The 20,096-nt window shown below is 38.6% G+C and overlaps 3 protein-coding genes across 3 annotated transcripts in view; all 3 read right to left on the minus strand.

The window, feature by feature from the left end:
* Positions 1–1,603: 1,603 nt before the first annotated feature.
* The window catches only part of LOC144635185 (TNF receptor-associated factor 5-like), a 32,294-nt gene continuing 13,801 nt past the window's right edge, over positions 1,604–20,096 (minus strand). The window contains exons 7-11 of the mRNA XM_078494264.1: positions 6,471–6,569; positions 5,875–6,039; positions 4,357–4,431; positions 3,603–3,680; positions 1,604–2,540 (exon numbers count right to left, since the gene is read on the minus strand). Of these exons, the coding sequence (XP_078350390.1) occupies positions 1,707–2,540; positions 3,603–3,680; positions 4,357–4,431; positions 5,875–6,039; positions 6,471–6,569 (1,251 nt within the window). The 3' untranslated portion in view covers positions 1,604–1,706. The remainder of the gene's footprint in view (positions 2,541–3,602; positions 3,681–4,356; positions 4,432–5,874; positions 6,040–6,470; positions 6,570–20,096) is intronic.
* Positions 7,435–9,280, minus strand: LOC144635267 (TNF receptor-associated factor 3-like). The gene is made up of 2 exons (XM_078494371.1): positions 9,006–9,280; positions 7,435–7,938 (listed from the first exon to the last, which is right to left on the minus strand). The coding sequence occupies exons 1-2, from the start codon at positions 9,173–9,175 to the stop codon at positions 7,863–7,865; spliced, it is 246 nt and encodes an 81-aa protein (XP_078350497.1). The 5' UTR covers positions 9,176–9,280; the 3' UTR covers positions 7,435–7,862.
* On the minus strand, positions 12,569–19,050 carry LOC144635225 (TNF receptor-associated factor 4-like). The gene is made up of 6 exons (XM_078494316.1): positions 18,859–19,050; positions 18,256–18,307; positions 17,761–17,859; positions 17,112–17,189; positions 14,365–14,442; positions 12,569–13,370 (listed from the first exon to the last, which is right to left on the minus strand). Exons 1-6 carry the CDS (start codon positions 19,026–19,028, stop codon positions 12,720–12,722), a joined length of 1,128 nt encoding a protein of 375 aa, XP_078350442.1. The 5' UTR covers positions 19,029–19,050; the 3' UTR covers positions 12,569–12,719.

The raw sequence follows: 20,096 nt of genomic DNA on the forward strand, positions 1-20,096 counted from the left end.
ACGAGTTTTCCCTGTCCCTTTCAGTCCTCCCTCCCTCAGGGAACTTTGACATTTTGTGAAAAAAAAAATAAGCCAACAGCTACTGATTCGTTATTCTGTGAGGAGGCCGAATTTCACAGATTCAACTTTTTCTATCAATCAGATATGCTTTAAATGGCAGTTGCTTAGTTAAAATAATTTCTCTTTTTATGTTCGGTATTCTCTGCTGGCCATAACGAAAATGCTATCATTTTTGACATAAGCTCTTGAACGTAAAATGTTTTGTTCCACGAATTCACGGAAGCCAAACCCATCGTCTTTTTCAATAAGAGGGCGTGGCCATTCGTCCTTGCTGAAGCAATAACAAACGATATGTTTTCCCTCATGTCCTTACGCAAACATTGATCAAGTCTACTACATACAGCTTTGTGCATGAATAGTATTTTCTAGAACTAATAGAAAATACTATTCATGCACAAAGCTGTATGTAGTAGACTTGTTTTTCAACTGAACCACTAAAGAACCTTCAAGATACAAATTACCGTCCCGTTTTTTGACGGCTTCTCGTAGGCTAAATGCTTCTCTTGAAAAATTTAAATTTTATGACAGGGCAGTAACAGGCGAACAAGAAGTGATACTAAGTGAACCGTTTAATTTGTCTAAAAACGGGTACAAGCTGAAAATGAAAATGATGCCAAATGACGGTAGTACATCAGACCCTGTCACGTACAGTCTCCTTAAAGGAAAATTCTTATCGCTTTTTATTTATTCCAAAATTACAGGTTTTTTAATTGCTCTTATGGCACAATAATATACAAGTTCTTTAGCCTAGAAAAGTCAAACTACGAGACGGTAATTTGTATCTTTGTTGTATATATATATGCATTGGTTCAATCGATGAACTAGTCTACATACGAATAGTATTTTCTAAAACTAGTGTTGCTTAAAAATTACAGTTTTTTTATTACAGGCTGGTTTTTAGGCATATACATGATTGCAATTAATCAAAATAATGACTTTTTATTTATTAACAATAAAATAACTTTGATAGTAATAGTTATTTTAATAACTATTTAAGTACAAGAAAAGAAGGAAAATGAAATTTTTGGCGACCGGTTACGTTTTATCGTTGCAGTTACTTTCTGAAGTTTACAGAAACATAGGAAAAATTATTGTAATAGAAATGGTTCATCAAACATAAATGACGATGAACGTTAGTTTGAATTCTAACTTTATATACATGACTATACATGTCATTTGAATTTTGCTATACCAAAGTGTGTTTAAGTTATATACACATATATTACAATATACAAATATTACAAATGTGTGTTTTGCAGCAATAAAAAAAAAAAAAAAAAAAAGTGTTTAAGTTATATAAGGGAATTGCACTGCCTTACATTTTTCTGATCGCACCTTTTCCTTGCAAGGTTTGCCAGTTTTGCAATTTTTTGCGTCAATACACCTGGTCTTTGCAAACTAGTCAATTCAAAACTTAGCAAAATCATAAGGATTTATTTAGTTGTTAGAGAAATTAACACCAGGTTGTAAACAGCGAAGCAAATCTCAGCTAACCGATCATTGTGTTGTTTCCTTAAAGTGTGAAATGAACTCTCAGAAATTTGCGTTCATAAACACCAAATTGTTCATTTTCTTAGAAACGGAAAACTGCAAACGCGGAAGTGTTTTGTCGTTCGTATGAAAAACAAACGTGTTGATTAATCTCCCTATTCTTTGTTGACCATTATGAAAATGGTGTCATTCTTAATATATGATCGAGTTCGTAAAGTCTTTTGTTGTATCTGAAGCACTAAGCGATATTCCTTGGCATCATTTGCATGAGGTCTAAAGCAGGGACGCTCGTCCTTTTCAAAGACAACAACATCTGATATGTCTTGTCTTTTATCCTTGCATCGGTCTTGATCAATCAATGTGACACGCACCTTTTCTTTGCAAGGCCATGATAATAACGAATCAAATTCCCCAGTAACAAGTTTAATATACAGCGAGAAGAAACGTAAGGCTGACTTGGAGTCAAAAGTGAATTTCAATGTATATCTATAACCACCTTTGAACAAATAAAATGGTTCACTAACTATTGTTTGGCTCACGACCCGTGCTCTTCGACGAATATCTTCGCAGTTGGGTATTTTCCATTCAAACGGAGTCTTGTTAATCTGCTCATGTCGCTCCATCTGCGGCGATTTTTCTTTCTCCTTGAACATCAATTGCTCTTTCTGTTGCGACTGATCCTTATCCTTGGACATCAGTCGCTCTATCTGTTGTGACTGTTCTTCATCCTTGGTCATCAGTAGTTCTATCTGCTGTGACTGTTCCTTATCCTTGCACACCAATCGCTCTATCTGCTGTGACTGTCGCTCTATCTGTTGTGACTGTCGCTCTATCTGTTGTGTTTGCTGATCTATCTGCTGTGACTGAACCTTAACCAGGCTGACAAGCTCATTAACTTGAAGCTGAGTGACCTCAAGACCGCGGATGGCTAAGTTCAAGTGGCGTTCTACTTGAGATTCCGAGTGAGATTTGGCGTTTGATCTTGGAATCTGTAAACAGAGACATTCATTCTAACAACTGGTGAAAAAGGTCCAAGAACCATTTTTAAGGGGCGAGGGGGATGTAGAATTATTGATTAAATTTACTATACACCTGAAAGCGCTAGAAGTCTTTTAAGACGTCAAAGTAAACTGTCAAAAAGCCACCGTCAAATTCCCGAAGAAAGCTCCGGGATAATAGGTGCGCTTAATTTCAGATTGGTATACGCGGGGGCAGGGGGTGGGGGGGGGGTGGTTGGGCGGATATTAAGAGGGTCTGAATAGGGGGGGGGGTCCCTCAATTTGAGGGTTCTCATGTCGGTAGTCAGTTAAAATTAAATTACTTTGTCGGTTGTCAGTTGTATTTTTCGCCCTTTGTCGCTAGTCGGTTAACCCCATTCAGACCCCCTATTAATATCTGCGTTTAAAATATGTTTGGTTTTACTGCATTTAAATCTGTCTAAACATAATAAATACTTTATAACTCAAAACAAGTCCTAGAGTTGTTACAACAGAAAACAAAACTATCATTCTTTTCCACCTGCATTGAATAGAAGCTCATGGGCTTAGTATGGAAAAGATTATTGCGGTGAAATTTGAAAGGCTAATTTTTTTGGCAGGGGGGGTGGGGGGTGGGGTGGGGCATTTTCGAGGGGAAGGAGCTTATTTACGGAATCCTACCGTATATACATTCAGACACAGATCATTGAATTTATGGTAGCGTTAACACTGGTCCGAAAGCACGAATGGTAGGCTGAGAAATATTAATGCACAGAACACACGATACATCGGCTCTGCAGTAAAGTCCTACAATGAATAGGATACCCATAGTGTTCAAGAGACACCGTTAATTTGGATCAAACAACGTTGCCCTTAAGCTTCCACCACCAGGAGCACATGGGCTCCCGCCACTACCCATAATACCCTTTGGTAATGTCGCGTACGCTTTTCGCTTCTGTATGACAACCTTTCTCAAAACAGCTGTAAACACATTTACACTACTCTGTCACATCCTTGATTCCTGTCCTAGTGACGTTAGAAACTTATTTTCGATTGTAATGAAAACATCCTCACCACTTCTTCACATCCTAAGTTCTTGTATTCACACTGAACTTCAGTTGCAGGACATTCATCGCGAACATGAGCATCAAGCTAAAAAAATAATGAAAAATAAAATTAATGACTTTATTTAAGTGTCAAAGTATTTGGCACAGCTGTGTCAACTGTGGACACTGTAAATAAACAAATATTACAAATAGAGCAGAAACTTGTTAAAAACCGCAAATGGCAGGAGTTTGACCAGTTTGCTATATACAAAGCGTGGAGGAGTTAAATTCGGGACCACCGAACACAAATCCATCAAGTGGTAGGGCGGAGGATTTGGGATCTTTGGATTACAAATCCATTCAGCCCCCTAACCACTAGGCCCCGCCGCCTCCCTAAAACAAAAAAAAAACAATAAAAAAAAGAATCTGGTGTAAACCTAAAATGTGACCTTTTTTCAACTCACAAGTCGCCTTCTGGGCTTCATCTTTTGCCAATTGATGGTTCGCTAGGCTACAATAAATTACATCCTATGGATAACCCTCTCTGAAGACAGCAGTTTCTGTAGTACCTATGTATATTTCTTATCCCCGCCCCAAAAAACATAACTCCTTCCACAATGAAAGTTTATCTATTTAATCTATTAGACAATCCCGAGACGTCCTTACAATTATTGCTTGCGCAATAAAAAGATAAATAAACAAAACAACAGTGGATTACGTACATAACGTGCTACAGCTAATAAGGTGTGTTCAGCGATATGGGTCAATAGCATAAAACGAACCTTTTCTCGTGGGATGTCTCTCAAACCACACTTAGTACACTGAACAGGAAACTTTCCACAAACACCAAAATGTTCCTGAAGTAAATCACACAAAAGTTTGAATAAGACTGAGCATTTTCAAAAGAGACGACAACGAACTCATAACTTAATTCTACTGATAAGTTGGTTCAAAAACTTAAAAAAAAGCAAAAGATCGCACTTTGCTGAAAACTTATCTAGAAGCTACGCTTTGTTATCTTACATTGTAGTCACTATCTGTCTTCTCATTGGCTAAGATCCTACAGCTAATTCTGGGAATCAGCGCAACCTACAGATTTTTCACTAATCTGCTACGGGGGGGGGGGGGTACTCCATATAATGGCCTATACGGGGAGGCTCCGCCCGAAAGGGGTACCTTTTTCAGGCTTCAGGTATATAAAAGGGTAGGGATTTCACAAGTTTTGGTATATGAAAGGGTATGAAAATCCGTCATTTAGGTTTTTAAAAGGGCCTTTAATTAAAATATTTCGAACAGACGCACTTTATGGCTGTATTATTTTAATTTATTAAGCGCTGCATGAAAATGACGAGAAAACGTCCTGTTCTAAGTCTATGCCATGTCTTTTAGGTATATGAAAGGGGTACCTTTTTTCAGCAAAAGGTATACGAAAGGGGTACAATTTCTGTCAAAATGGTATATAAAAGGGTAAGGGGTAAAAGCTTGGGGCGGAGCCTCCCCGTATAAAACTTTTTTGAGTGCCCCCCCCCCCCCGGGATCTGCTAGCAGATTAGTGAAAGAAATTAAAAAAATTATTGGACGATAAAGACTCAGAAAACACAAAAAGATCTACAAAAGTTGCGAAGGAACTGTTCCACGAACACCTTGAGGAGAAAAACATTCAGGAGCCGGACGACAAAAAAGGATAGTAGAACAAGTGTTGAAATCGTTTGTCGTTATTTTCTTTTAAACAATGTAGAATAATTAAAACAATTATTGGTTTCGGTTTTTGTGACATCTAGAATAATCAAGGTCTCGGTAAGTTCTATCAGCCTCAGGCTTCGGCTTCGGCTGATAACACTTACCTCGTCCAATAATTGCCTATTATACATTGATACTCAACACACACACTATAGTCTGCGAGTAGGCGCATGTCACACAGTTTAGCTTCCCGCGGGCTCACGTCACTCGCTAACTGGCGTAGCGTGTGACCCAAAGGTGAGCCTGTTCGAAGGTTACATTTAAAATAAGGTTGAAATAATGAAAGATCGACCACCGTGGAAAATTCACAAAAAGCGTTGGAGCTAAAGAGTTGTTGTAATTACAGACAGAAGCTGTTGGGACACATGAGATCGGTAACACGTACATGTCACCGGCGTGTTTATAAAATAGAATGTTACAATGACGTACCAATGAATGGCGTGAAAATAAAATACAATGTTAGAAACTGCGCGCGTTTCACAATACTTGACCGTAAATCTTAAAAAGCCATTTTATAATTATACGTTTGTCAGGTTTAGGTCATATGAACATTTATGTACCTGTTTCTGATTTACGATGTACGATTCTTGACAATAGTCGCAGTTAACTTTCCTCCAAGAACATTCATTTGCCAGGTGAATCTTCAGATCTTGCTCGGTGACTTTCTCTGTGCAACCTGAGTTTGGACACTCTACCACTTTGAAGAGGCATTCTGATAGGTGTTTCTTCAAATACAAAACATGTTGACATGACAGCCAGTGTCGGACAACTAAAAATCAGCATCGTAAAATGTTCAACTTAAGCACTCACGAAATAACAGTGTTACAATTGAATGGAAAGATGTATCAGCCTTTCAATTTTCACACAGTTTATCTTATGCCTTATTTTGTGCGATTCTAACCTTATCGTTTCATGCCATTAATCGTTTTCAATTTTTACCATTTTTCTCTAGTACTCTAGTGTTTCAAATCACTTTAAGTTTATATTCAGCTGTATTTGCGAGAGACGGAAACGCCAAAATAGTGCTATTTGTCTTATGCGTTCATTCAACTTAGGGTTTTTCTGTTTTCGGTAAAGTCGGTTGTGAAATCTTGCGGCAAAAACAGCCTTTCTTTAGCTCCAATTCCAATGTGCTGAAGCCAAATCAATATTATACCTCCACAGCACGCAGTTCTCCCGTCCATGAACATTTAGAATAAGAACACTTCACGGTGAGATCCAGAATTTGGCGACGACAAGCGGTATCTGGAAATATCTACCACCATTAAAATATGGCGCGGAGAATAAAAGAACATTAGAAAATTGGGCACAGTATAGTGCATATCTTCTTGATATGGCCTAATGGTTAGAGCGCTGAACTCCGCTTGTTCTCGCAGCACTTTTCCGCACATGTTCCTTGCTTTACTATTTCTTTTGTTCTTTACTGCCCCCCCCCCCCCCAACCCCTTCCAAAGTTAAGTAAAGGCAAGAGAAAATAATGTTATGGTGTCTCGTAATGGTTTAGACATGCCCGTCTTCTATCGAAGCCATACCAATAATGTTGAGGAAAAATGCTTAGAACAAATTTGTATAGGTTTTGGCGAGTGAACAAATTGAGGTCGTTGTGACGTTATAATTTGTTGCCATGGACACGTCACATGATGGCGAAGATACCGTTTGAGGGTAATAACTTACTAACTACAAGAAGTTAAAATTTAAATAAATCTATAGACAGGGATCCCAGCTACGTTATTTTTTTCTAGAAATTTAAGGTTCACGCAGATAAATTCACTACTCATACCAATACTCCAGTTCAGTCAATCAATCAATCAATCAATCAATCAATCAATCAATCAATCAATCAGTCAGTCAGTCAGTCAGTCAGTCAGTAAGTCAGTCAGTCAGCCAGTCAATCAGTCAATCAATCAATGAAGAAATGAATGAATGAATGGATGAATAATATAAAAGCCAGATACCGTATTTTCTCGATAAAGCCGGGCCCCGAATAAACGCCGGGTTTCCAAGCTGTATTTGAAAATAAACCCTTAAACAATTATTAAAGGTTCAACATGCTTTAAAAATAGTGTCTAAATATAGTGCTGTCAAAAATAATGAATAAAAATCATTTCTGAGAAACATAGGGCTTGAACAAACTCCTGGAATCAAATAAACGCCGGCTCTATCGGGCCAAGTTTGAAATAATCGCCGGGGGCGTTTAAACGAGAAAATACGGTATGTCGCTGTTACGCTTTTTTCTTTGCGTACGTCTTTTACGTTTGTCCTCCTTTTCACAACATTTTGTTCTCTATAAGATATTTCGGGTTTGCTACCCTGTTTTCCAGTTGAAATTGGCCATATTTCCTTCTGCTGGCTACTTCTTAATAATATTCTCACCAAATCCTTTTTGTCCTGCGTTTACCAATTTACTGAGTAGGTGTCTAATATTACATATCTACCCACCCCCACCCGTTTCACAAAACGAAATACGTCTGCGTTCGCAACCTATATATGTAATGGTTAGGGATCATACAACGATCGCGAGTTTGCGTGACCTCGAGCGTCACTCGCATTATATTAGCGTGTTTAAAAATACCTTCTCACGTGACAAAGGCTGCCTGTCTGCTGGACATGTCGGCGAAGGGCGCCTAAGACAAAAAAAAATTACCAAAACATAAAAAGAAATATCCATCCGTCGAATTCTTTGAGGTAGGCGAGGAAATATTATCGAATTATTCCGAGGAACTGTTTAAAATACGCGTAGAATAGGAATCAGTTGAATTATCAACTAACACAAACAAACTAAGACCTGTTGCTCATCTGGCTCACGAACATTCAAGGATGAAACATGCCCTTATTCTAATAGCAATGCGTCACTTTGTTGTTGCGTAAAACACACTCATAGTCCGGCGGCTTAGCTCGAAATTTTAGTTAAATTGTGCACTTTTTGATACAAGCATGAAACTTGACACAATGAAAGTGGTCATTAACAGAAGTTTTTTCAGATATAGTGCCAAGCCCGAAAAAAGCCAGTTTCCATGGAAACCGTAATTTATTAAAATCAATGAAATTTCGTGAAATATTTGTTTGTCCTTGTTTATAGACAAATACTATTATGTCAGGTACTGATACCAAGCCGCACGTACTCCTATTTTTCTTCTGTTAGCGAACGGCGAACGCTGGGATCGGAGAACGAATCGCGAGAGACCTGGACGCTAGAGCAAAACGAAAGACGCGATGGAGCAGAGGGCGGGGAACGAAAAATATTTTTCCATACAATAATTTCCTAGTAAATTATTGGTATTAAAAAGATGGTAAAAAATAACAATGGTAAGCCTAATTTAAAGCATTTATATCTGTATTTTTGAAATAAAATCTACAATAAAAGGTGTATAAAAGCACAAGAAAAGTACTTCGTGGGGGAGGAGCCTCTTGGCTGAAAATTTCATTGCTGTTTACTAGCTAAAATAGGAAATTGGCTTTGGCACTTTATCAAGAATTGATTAGTATGTGAATGCTTGTAATCCTGCAAAGTTTGGTGCTTGTATCAAAAATCGCACAATTCAGGAGCTAAGCCGCCGAACTACAGTGCAAATAATTCAACTGTCACCGTTGCATACGCCTTTGTTGAGTTTATAACTGATTATGTAAATTAGGTCCGATCTACCCTGTTTCAAGTGTTGCTTGGAGCACATATAAATACTGGTGTCTTTACCTTAACAAGGATTCCATGCAGATATTACAAAGTCTGTGTCCACATCCTACAATCTGCACAGGATCCTTCATTGTTAACTGGCACACAAGACATTCCCAATAGTCGGGAACAAGACTTGTAAACTCGTAATCATACCCACCAAGCTCTGGTACATTTCCGCCCTCCGCCATTTTAATCACTTTCGCTTTCTGAGAAAAAGAGGAAGAGTTTCCAGTCTTGAGTGATCAAATGATGTTTCCATTTGATACTGCTGTCATTTTTTTGTCCAATCACGTCAGGAGCCGGAACGCAGGCTCTGTTTACTAGCGTGACTGGAAGTCACGAGCGCGCGGAAAATGGACTTAACACGTTTGTATGTGAAGTTCCACTAGAATACTTATGTCCGATGTGTGACATGTTCTACTGTGCGCGAACCAGTGCTGGAGCAGATAAAATTTGGACACCGATTCTGTAAACACTGCTTGGAACAGTCCATGAAAAGGGAACCTTTAATAAAGTTTCTTTTCATTGTTTGTTGCTTTTAGCCTCACATCGGTCCTGGCCCGAGGGGATCGGGGAACTGAGAGCTCCTTCGTGAGTCCTTCTCTGTCCACTCCATGTTCTGCGCGCAACAAAAAGAAAACCACGTCCTAGCTACTAAAGAATGGGTAAAGATTATTTCACGGAACATTGCTTATTATATATACATTTCGCCAATAAAAATGATCGAACAAAAAACGTTTAGCATCAATTTTAACAGCTTTTACCTTAAGTTTTATTTTTTAATTGCTTATTACATGTATGTAGTCTATAATGATAGGTGTCGAAAATAACCGGACGAAAACAAAATCACGGTTCACAGCTAATAACAACATCACAATTGACGAGGGAAAGGCCATTCACGGAAAAACTCTCTACACTCACTTTTTACACCTGAATTTTATTTGCACTATATAGAACACGTCTGCACACAATTTTGTATACAAATATCTTTTTTTAAGATAGTTACAGATTAGATTTTGCATTTTTGTAGTTTTGAGACAATTAACGACGACACGAACGATGCCTAAGATCCAGTAACAGCATTCAATTAGAGAGATCCCTTATTAATAATACTTTACAGGACCAAACTGCAAGCTTATTTAACACATTGCCCAGCAACGTGAGATGCTGCCAAGACTATAATAAATTTTGTAAAGACACCAAAAACATTATTTTTAAGAGAGTTTTAGAACATTTGAATTTTTAACTTTTTAGCATGTCTTAAGTATTTATATATATATATATATATATATATATATATATATATATATATATACTATAATTCACATAATGAGTTCTTATATCGTTTTAATACAATTTTATCTCGTTTTTATGTCCATATAAATTTTTAGATATTTTTTAATCTTTTACATCTGTAAATTTAGTTAGGATCGGGCAGGCGAAGAGCCACTCTGTGGATATACTGCCCGATGTGCCATTATTATTATTATTATTATTATTATTATTATTATTATTATTATTATCATTATTATTATTATTGTTATTATTATTATTATTATTATTATTATTATAATAACAGTAAATTACAAATTTATTTCTGAAATCTTTCCAACACGGAAGTAACATATTCAAATCACGTTCATTAATTATCACATTGTAAACTAAAGGTTAACAACGAAAACACTACAAAGATTAACATGATTCTAAGAAAACCAAAAGAGGATATTACTATCTTCAGCGAGCAAACTATGTTATCAAACCAGAGGTAACACGTAATTAAGCAGCTTATTTAACAAAAAAACCTGGAGTTCATAAGTCAACAGATCATGGCGATGGTTTGAACAGTACAACTACCAAACTGGTTTACATTTTTTAATCATACATAAAATCGCCCACATTTCAGCAAAAGATTTGCTTCGTGACACGTATAGCCTGTGTGGTAAAGACTTGCCGGTCATGACACGAATGGCACAAGAAAGATCTCTTATCACCAATAAAGTTCTCGAAAAACTTCCAATTTTGAATGGCTAGATTTGCGTAATGTTTGACTTTTGACTGTCTGTTTAATGTCTTTAAACATTTATAGCTTCTTGAATGAAGTCATGACTGACAAGCAAGAGAAAATTGGTCGACAAACGATTATTATGGGCCAAGAACAAAACCGAGATAAAAGTTTTGTGGACTATTACAAATAGAGAAAGATACACTGAAAATAAAGCTGTTTAGTTGTTGTCTCTGATTTGATTTGTGAAGTAAGAATATCCATGTGCAAATTGGCTGAAATAAGTGCATGCATCGAGATGCATGCTGGGAAGATGGAAATATCCTCCTTTAGTATAACCCAGCTGCCGTCTATTGGCAAACACGCAATCTGATTGGCTACGCAGGTGCCGTCTATTTAACAATTAGACGGCGAGCTCGAGGTTTCTACCGTCTGATAAATGGCGAGGGGCGAAGCCGAGAGCGAGCCGTCTAATTGTTTTAAAATAACCCACTGACCAATCTATTAAACTCAGAATATCGCTTGAATTGATTTATTGAAGTTTTTGATTGATAAAATTAAGCAAAAACTAAGCGCGCGCCCCGAAAGCCGTCTATCATCAATAGACGGCAACTGTGTAGCCAATCAGATTATGCAAATGATCGAAAGACGGCTCTCAGAGCACGCACTGAGTTTTTCGCTGAATTTTATCAATCAAAACCTTTAATTAATCAATTCTAGCTGATTATAGCCATGTTCTGTGTAAAATAGATCAGCTGCTGGGTTATGCTAAAACAATTAGACGGCTCGCTCTCAGTTTCTATCGACCAGGATAGTTGGCTCGGGGCTTTGCCCCTCGCCAACTATCAACCGGTAAAAACCTTGAGCTTGCCGTCTAATTGACAATTAACAGAAGATACTAATACTTTTATGTAAAAGTTGCAATTTGATAGGATGAGGCCCTTATAAAAAGATCCCTTCCGAAACGTTTGGTTTACCTTATAAAGAATTTGGCACCTTATCCCTTTCACTCCTAAACGCGCATTTTTAGGCGCTATTTGAAGGTGCAGTCATTGAACCACTTGTGACGTCATCAATTAGCACGTCAGTGGAATTTCGTGATAAGAATCTGATAGAGCTTGGATTGATCTTTCTACAGGACTGTTCATTTTGAATACGGTTGCATTCTGACAGAGCTTATCAAAGAAAAACACAATCCATTTTTGGTGCAAAATCGTTGCTTAAACAGGCCTGTACACCTGTAATTGGTCAAGGTCCCCTTTTTAGGGTTTTCCAATGATAACGTCAAAACTTTTTTGGTCAGAAAAAAGAATATGAAGAGTATAAAGTAACGAGAATAAGAAAGTGGAAAAAAACGGAAGCAAAAGGGGCAAAAAAATTGGAACGGTTCAGCATGCGCATGCACCAAAGTGAAATATTGCACATTTTTACACAGAATCTTTATCAAAATGTTGCTGCAGTGTAAAAAAGTGCTTCTTTGGCAAAGTTGAGGAAAATTCAAGACCATAGCACCAAAATTTCAGTTTAGCGGCTACAAAACGCGTTTTTTGGGGAAAATTTGGAAGTCAAAGGGTTAAGTAACAGTTTTATCCGATTATTATAACAAACAAGCGCCACGCAGCGTACGAAGTTTTATAACCTTCTCAAAAACTAGTATGAGCTACTTGCGAATCATCTAACTATTACATAATTACGAAAACTCAACATGCATGTAAACATTTTCTTTGTAGTTATTGTGCGTTATTTTTGTTGACCATTATGAACACAGTATCGTTAAACAAATATGACCGAGTTGGCAAAACGTTTTGTTCGACAAAGGTGCCGATCCCAACCCCTGAGACGTCATCGCCTTTTAGAGGACGTAAAACTGGCCCTGATCCAAAGTTGATAACTTTCGTTATATTTTCTCTGAGATGCTGGAGCGGGTTTTGATCAATCAAGGTTACGCTAATCTCCTCTGAAATAGGCCAGGGTAACATCCAGTCATAGTCCCCAGGAATAACAATGATATAGAGCGATAAATATTTTCCCTTAAATTTTTTATTTAGTTGGGGGTTTGAAGCGCCACCATTCGGCCTCATTTTGATTTTCAATCTATATCCACATCTAAACAAATAAAATGGCTCACTAAATATTACTTCTTGTTCTCCTGTCACCGCTTTTTCATAAACAGTTTTAAAGTTTGGGATCTTCCATACAAACGGAGGGTTGTCCAGTCGCTTTTCCTTCTCTTTCAACTGCTCTATCTGCCGTTGTTGTTCCTTAACCAGACTGACAAGTTCATTAACTTGAAGCTGAGTGGTTTGAAGGCCATGGAGGGCTAAGTTCAAATGGCGTTCAACTTGAGTTTCCGAGTGAGATTTGGCGCTTAATCTTGGAAACTGTAAAGAGACAAAATAATTCTCTCAAAATCTCAACAACGGCTGAAAAAATTTCAGTAATTTAAATGGTCAGCACTGAACATCTACTTTCAGTTCCTTATAGCTTGTCTTTTGCAGAGTTTTAAAAAATGTTCTGCACAAAAAGCTTGTTTGATGTTTTTAGTTTCTCAGACTGTTATTCCGGCAGAAATTGGTAAGTTGTTTCATTTAAGGAGGCTCACAACTGTTTGGAGCACTTCCCAGCTCTAAAACTTTGATGGGTTTAGTGGCACAAAAAATTCTCTGGAGTAGTTTCAGAGACACCTAAAATGTTCGAAAATTTATGGTGGCTCTGAATCTGCTCCGGAGAATTTTTTTTAACTTTGCAAAAAGTTGTATCTTAACATGCTAAACATGATTCAATAATAAAAAATGGGGGTCACCAGACTCGTTTTTGAGTTATAAGCACTAAAAGCTAAAATTAAGGGTGTTTAAACAGGTTATGACGTTGCTGTGGTTACCAGTAACGTTTAGAATATAACCACTATCTGTTTATCAATGATTGGGCATTTGTGTGATACCATTTTTGTAATGGTAACTGAAAAATGTTTGTAGCAATTTGACCCATCAAAGTATAAGAGCTGGAAAGCACTGATAAGCTCATCTATCACCCTACAACCCCCCCCCCCCCCCCCCAAAAAAAAATGTCCTGTCCAGAATTCGTGCAGGTACTGCTTCCAATCTTGGGTGTTTTGTTCTCTTTTTAAATTACACCAAACATTTTCTGTCATACTAAAAACTGGAACCACGAGAAGGAATTCGTGCTTGATACTGGTTTAGGCAACACCCATTATTTCATAATTGGAGTGTTGAGGTTTAATTTTGATTAGGTATAAAGAAATTTATACCACTGCTTGGCATGATAAATCACTGTTTTCAGACTGGAGGATGTGTTAATCAAGTATATCAATGTAATGACTATATTTAAGACTCTAATAACAACTGAAGTTCATACCACTGCTTTACATCCTAAATTCTTGTATTCACATTGAACTTCGATTGCAGGACATTCATCCCGAACATGGACCTCAAGCTGAAAACAAAAACAGCGAAAAAAGAATCTGGTATAAACGTAGACTTTGATCAGAAATTCTGTTAACACCTTCTGGCTTCATCTTTTGTAGATGGATGTTTCCTTGTTTACATTTCACCCTTTATAGATCGATAGATAGACCATGATGCTCTCTACAGACACAAAAGAAGCAGCGACTATACATGACGTCCTATAGCTAATAAGGCCTGGGGGAGGTACTCCCATATACGGGTATGGTTTTTGTGGTTCTCGGTCCTTAAATCTAACTTGATTTATAAAAAGGTGGCTATCGGGCTGTTAAGGAATGTATGGGGTTCCATTTTTTTTTTTTTTGAGGATACGGAGAATTGTTCGGCTTTCTTCCAATGAAATGTTGCCCTGTCTAATGTGGTGATTTCAATCTTAGTTTTTTTCTCTTCCTCCCTGTCTCTCTCCCCCCTCCCCCTCCCCCTCCCCCTCCCCCTAGATTTACTTGTGCTTAGTCTAGCCCAGTCTCTAACTCCAACCACTCTCTATCATTTGAATTCTAGTTGCGCGCGCTAACTAGTAGAACAGTTGTGATCTAGCTTTCCATTCTGCTGTCTCAGTAAAGGAAGTTTGCCGGAGGACATCATTAAGTCCTATGAAGGTGGAAGTCTAACGATTTGCAAGTTTTGCGTCGGCTGTTATTGTACCTTAGAACAAAGCTTTAACGGGTTGAACTCTTGACTCGGTACGTTTTGCTTGGTACAAATAACTTTGTGCTTGCTTTAGACGGGAAAAGGTCTTCAGCCACATCAACTAGGACTCGGAACTAGACTTTAGGGCTGATTTGAAGGCGTTCATGGCGATATTCGGCTTGAACTCTTCCTTGGCTGGAGACTTCCGTCCGGAGGTATTGGTTCCCTTTATAACGATTGTTTCCACATCCGGGGTATTACATTGTGAATAAGATGGAAAGGTTGCAAAGAGCGCAGCTGATGGTCGAAAGGAAATCACTTGAAACCCTTATGTGAGTAGAATTCTCTTCATTTGATGATTATTTTGCCGTTTGGCAGGTTTGGCTCAGTTAGCGATCAGCGCGTTTTGTGATTTGTCAGCGAGAAGCAATTCGATATGCGTGGTTTCCGGCCGTGAACTGACATGAAACATATCGAATTGTCTCGCTGAGTCATGAATTGTTTAGTTATTTTATTCCCCAATCCCTTGAAAATGAAGCGAACGTCGATGTAAAACGCCTGTTGATAGTTCGTTTTAGACCATGCATGGATTTAGAAAGCTTCAGTTCAGCTCTCGCTCTAGCACTTTTGGTTTTCAGTTGATGCTATTTCATGTTGTAAACAAGTTAATTAAATTGTAGAATTCATAATTTGAACAAAATGCCGTAAATGCAGTCTTCTTGGTTCGAAAAGACATAAATTAGAGTAATCAACGTTCACCTCGAGCTAAAACTAGCCCTCATTCAACGCTCTCTGCCGAAATATGGCTCAGAACTATAGTGTTGTGTCAAAATTCGGAAGACACCTTTTATCAAATCAAGGTAGAAATATGGTATCACTTTTGCTTCTAATGGCAAGGTGTTCCCATTGTGATCCTAAGATAAGGTACCTAAATTCTATTAGCTAAAAGAAATGCCCAGCCAACGACTGAACTGTCTGTTCAAGTATTATTGGTGTCATTTTGTTCGGGTTTTGGCTTTAAAAAGGGTATGAATTTCACTTTCACTTTCTTTATCCTTTAATACGGTCGGGGTTTAAGAACCTTCGCGGCATACCCCTATCCATAACTTATGGGAGTACCCCCTTCCCCTCCGGGTAATAAGGTACCTTATTACATGAAATTTTCGCGACTCGTTAATTTCGCGAATATCGCGATTCCAAAAAAATCGCGAAATTAAAGTGACGCGAACAAAAAGTGTCGCGAACATAACATGACGCGAAAATTAAGTGACTCACATGTCAATAATTAAGAAAAAATAAGTTTAGTGCCACTGAAGGAAGTAAGTAAAGTCTGTCCGAGCCTAAGTGGCCCATAGAGCCGGAGCTTATCCCGGTTTCCGTAGCATTAAGCGACTAGGAGTATTGCTACTCCCCCCTGGATGGGATGCTAGTCCATCGCAGGGTTACCCCCCAGCAGTAAGTTCGCCGGTACCCATTTATACACCTGGGTAGAGAGGCACTGTGAGAGTAAAGTGTCTTGCCCAAGAACACAACGCAGCGCCCCGGCCAGGCCTCGAACCCGGGCCGTTCGACTCGGAGTCGAGCACGCTAACCGAAGGAAGGAATTATCAATTTAAATGGATGTTGTCGTCAATTGACTCAAGAACAATAACTCATGTACGTACAAGCATAACCTACTTGTAAACATTAACTGCTCTGTTATCTCTATTGCCGAGATTTAGTCCCACCCTTGCTTTTTTGTTTCTTTTCACGTTATTTTCTCATTAATGAAGTCGTGTTTAATTAATTCAAGGGCATGTAAAATAATATTGCTAAGCAAATGTAAATTGTGTCTTACTCGAATACGCGAAATTAAAGTGATTCAAAACACAAAATTTTCGCAAAATCGTTAAATTTAAGTGTCGCGAAATATACGCACCTCAAAATCGCGAAATTAACGTGTCGCGAAAATTTCATGTAATAAGGTATACTAAGGAATTGGTCAGTGACGTCAGTGGTATAAAAACAAACCTTTTCTCGTGGAATATCTCTCAAACCGCACTTGTGTGGACACTTAACAAGAAGCTTTTGACAAACACCAGCATGTTCCTGCAGAAAATCGCACAGAATGCTACAAAATCTAAACTGAACTCGAAAGCACAAAGTTGGAGAAAGAGAAGGAAGAAGAAGAAGATCGAAGAAGAGGGGCAAAAGCGTTATCCCACAATACGGTCAAAAGAAAATTGTATATCGAATAATTTTATTCGTTTAATATTCTTAACTTTGATGTTTCAATTCAGTTTTTTCTCCATGCATCTCTCATTAGGGAGCAGTCATTAATTACTGGGAGGAGGGCGGGGTGGGCCGGTAAATTTTTGAATAAGTGGGCTCAAAAATTGTGACCCTCCCGCGAAATTGGAGCCCAGAAATTTGCGACCCCCACCAAATCAGAGACCAAAAAACTGTGACCCCCCTTCCTCCAGTCTTTTGAATGAGCGCATCATCCAAAGCAAGGTGAAAACCATTGTTTGTAGTTCATTGTATTTTGTTTTAAGGGAAGTTGTGTGCCCTCAAGAGGCAATGCAATTTTAGCCTAAGCTGCTCATGTTGCCACTGGTGAAGTATGAATGGTATCTTGTGGTAGTACATTGAGACAAGAGAAAAAGTCAAAGGACAATACCTCCATGGCACGCAGTTCTCCCGCCCATGAACATCCGGAATAAGAACACTTCACGGAAAGATCCAGAATTCTGCGACGACAAGCGGCATCTGGAAATATCTGATATTTAAACAAAAATGGCGCGGACATGCAATGAAACACTTTTTTTAGTAAAGTATGTTTGCATGGTTAAACACATTTTAATCTAAAATATAAAATTATAAAGCAGCTTACACACGATGTAAATTTGAATACATTTGCAGCATTTGAAAGGTTTGTTGTTTCATGTTGGACTTGGGTGAGTGGTCTGGGTTCCAGCGGTCGAGTTATTCTATTTTGTTCAAGACACCTTGCTCTCAAAGTAGTTGCTGATTACGTATCTAAATCTTGACGTACCGGCCATACAGTGGTATGATTACGGTTAATACCTGCCTGACTATGAACTGACACTGTGAACTGGTGCCTTGCGTGACCTGACTGCTGACTATCAAAACGCACTCAAGCGTGATTAAATACCTTGTCACGCGACAAAGGCTGTCTGTCTGCTGGACACGTTGGCGAAGGACGCCTAAACAACAGAAACATAAAAACAGTAAAAATAAAAGAAACTTTCACTCCTGTCTTTCATGCTGCACTTGGGAGGAAATACAGTAAATTTACATAAACACTTGTCTGGTATGCAAATTTTATACAAATAATAGGCTGAATATCTCTGAAAGGTTTAATAGCAACAATGTAAATTTTGCCCAGAAAATACAGTGCATAAGAACCTATTTTAAATGAACCTAAATAGCCTAAATTTGTGTTAACTACTATTTATGTAAGAACCTGTTTAGGCTAACCTGAAAAGCCTAGGTTCTTACTCGCGGGTTTTTACTGTATCGTGTAATTAATAGCTCCCGACACTCGAGTCACAACTTTTCAATCACAGTTTAGATGAAGTGGCGTGTCTGGGATGTTATCTATTTGGACGGTGTTACGTATTTGTGTTGTGTATTTGACTCACACTACGTCGCTCATAAGAGTCGACTTGTGACAAGTCTAAGCAGGTCTAAGTTGTTTCGTGACCATTTTTGAGCGCCTGAAACACTGATCAAGAAAATTTGCAATGTCTTTTACCTCAACAGAGACTCCATACAGATATTACAAAGTCTGTGTCCACATCCTACAATCTGAACTGGATCCTTCATTGTTAGATGACATACAAGACATTCCAAATCCTCAGGAACTCTACTCGTGAAATCGTAATCATACCCGCCAAGTTCTGGTACATTTCCGCCCGCCGCCATTATTTTTAATCACTTTCGCTTTCTGAGAAAAACAGGAAGTGCGTCCGGCGTGGCGTGACCAAGCGTTCCATGCTGTCATTTCGTTTGTCCAATCAAAATGTGAATCGTAATATTAAAAAAAAAGTTTGGGATGAAAAGATGCGAAATTCAGTATTTTATGGAGCATTTCTCACGATCAGTTGACTCAAGCGGAGGTCAATGGGATCAAATCAGACTCGTACCCAGTCGCTATTTACGTGTTTTGGGGGTGAAAGAAGATTGGATACTAGCGAAATTAAGGCGCGTGGGGTGACGCGGGGGTGACACCCCGCGCGCCTTAATTTCGCTAGTATCCAATCTTCTTTCGCCCCCCAAAACACGTTAATAGCGACTGGGTACGAGTCTGGGATCAAATAGCGCAAAAAAATATAAATAGTCAAATAGTCAAATAGTCAAATATAAATAGTCAAATAGTCTGCCTGTGGTTAGACTGCAAAACAGTCGTTTTTTCTGTTCGAAGACCGAGCGCGTTTGCAAAAGATACGACTGTTTTGCAGTCTAGCCTGTGGTACGAAAGAGCTGTTTTCGCAAAAAGCAGCCATTTTGTTTCAACCAGCGGTTTAACCATTCAAAGTGTCTACTTCATGTATTTTACCCCAAAAATATCCAAGAAAACGAAGTGATGTAATTTTCCACGGATATCTGTCCTGATTTAAGAAAACAAGGCCCCAGGAACTGCCAGGGGCCAGCAACTCTCTTAGCCCTCCCCTCCCTTCCCCCTGTGGATTTCAGAGAGCCCAGGGGCACTGCTAGGAAGACTTCCCATGCCCGGTCACAGCTGAGCTCTCAGAGGTCTCAAGGCTGCGTCGGCCTTCAAGCACGGATCCCGGAGTCCACGTTTTGTCAAATCCAGACAGATATATGCGGGGTTATTTAGTTAATGCGATAAGGGGGCCTCATTTTGAGGGTTGGGGCATGCGTGATTTGAAGGTAAGGTATAACGCACCTTTTTTCCGCATAATTTAAAAACAAGAAAAAGACCTGCATGAGTGAACTTTTTTCAGGAGAACAAATTAAACAATTATACGA

The sequence above is a fragment of the Oculina patagonica genome, chromosome 13 (assembly GCF_052425735.1).
Source record: "Oculina patagonica isolate OP01 chromosome 13, crgOcupat, whole genome shotgun sequence".
NCBI classification, from domain to species: Eukaryota; Metazoa; Cnidaria; class Anthozoa; order Scleractinia; family Oculinidae; genus Oculina; species Oculina patagonica.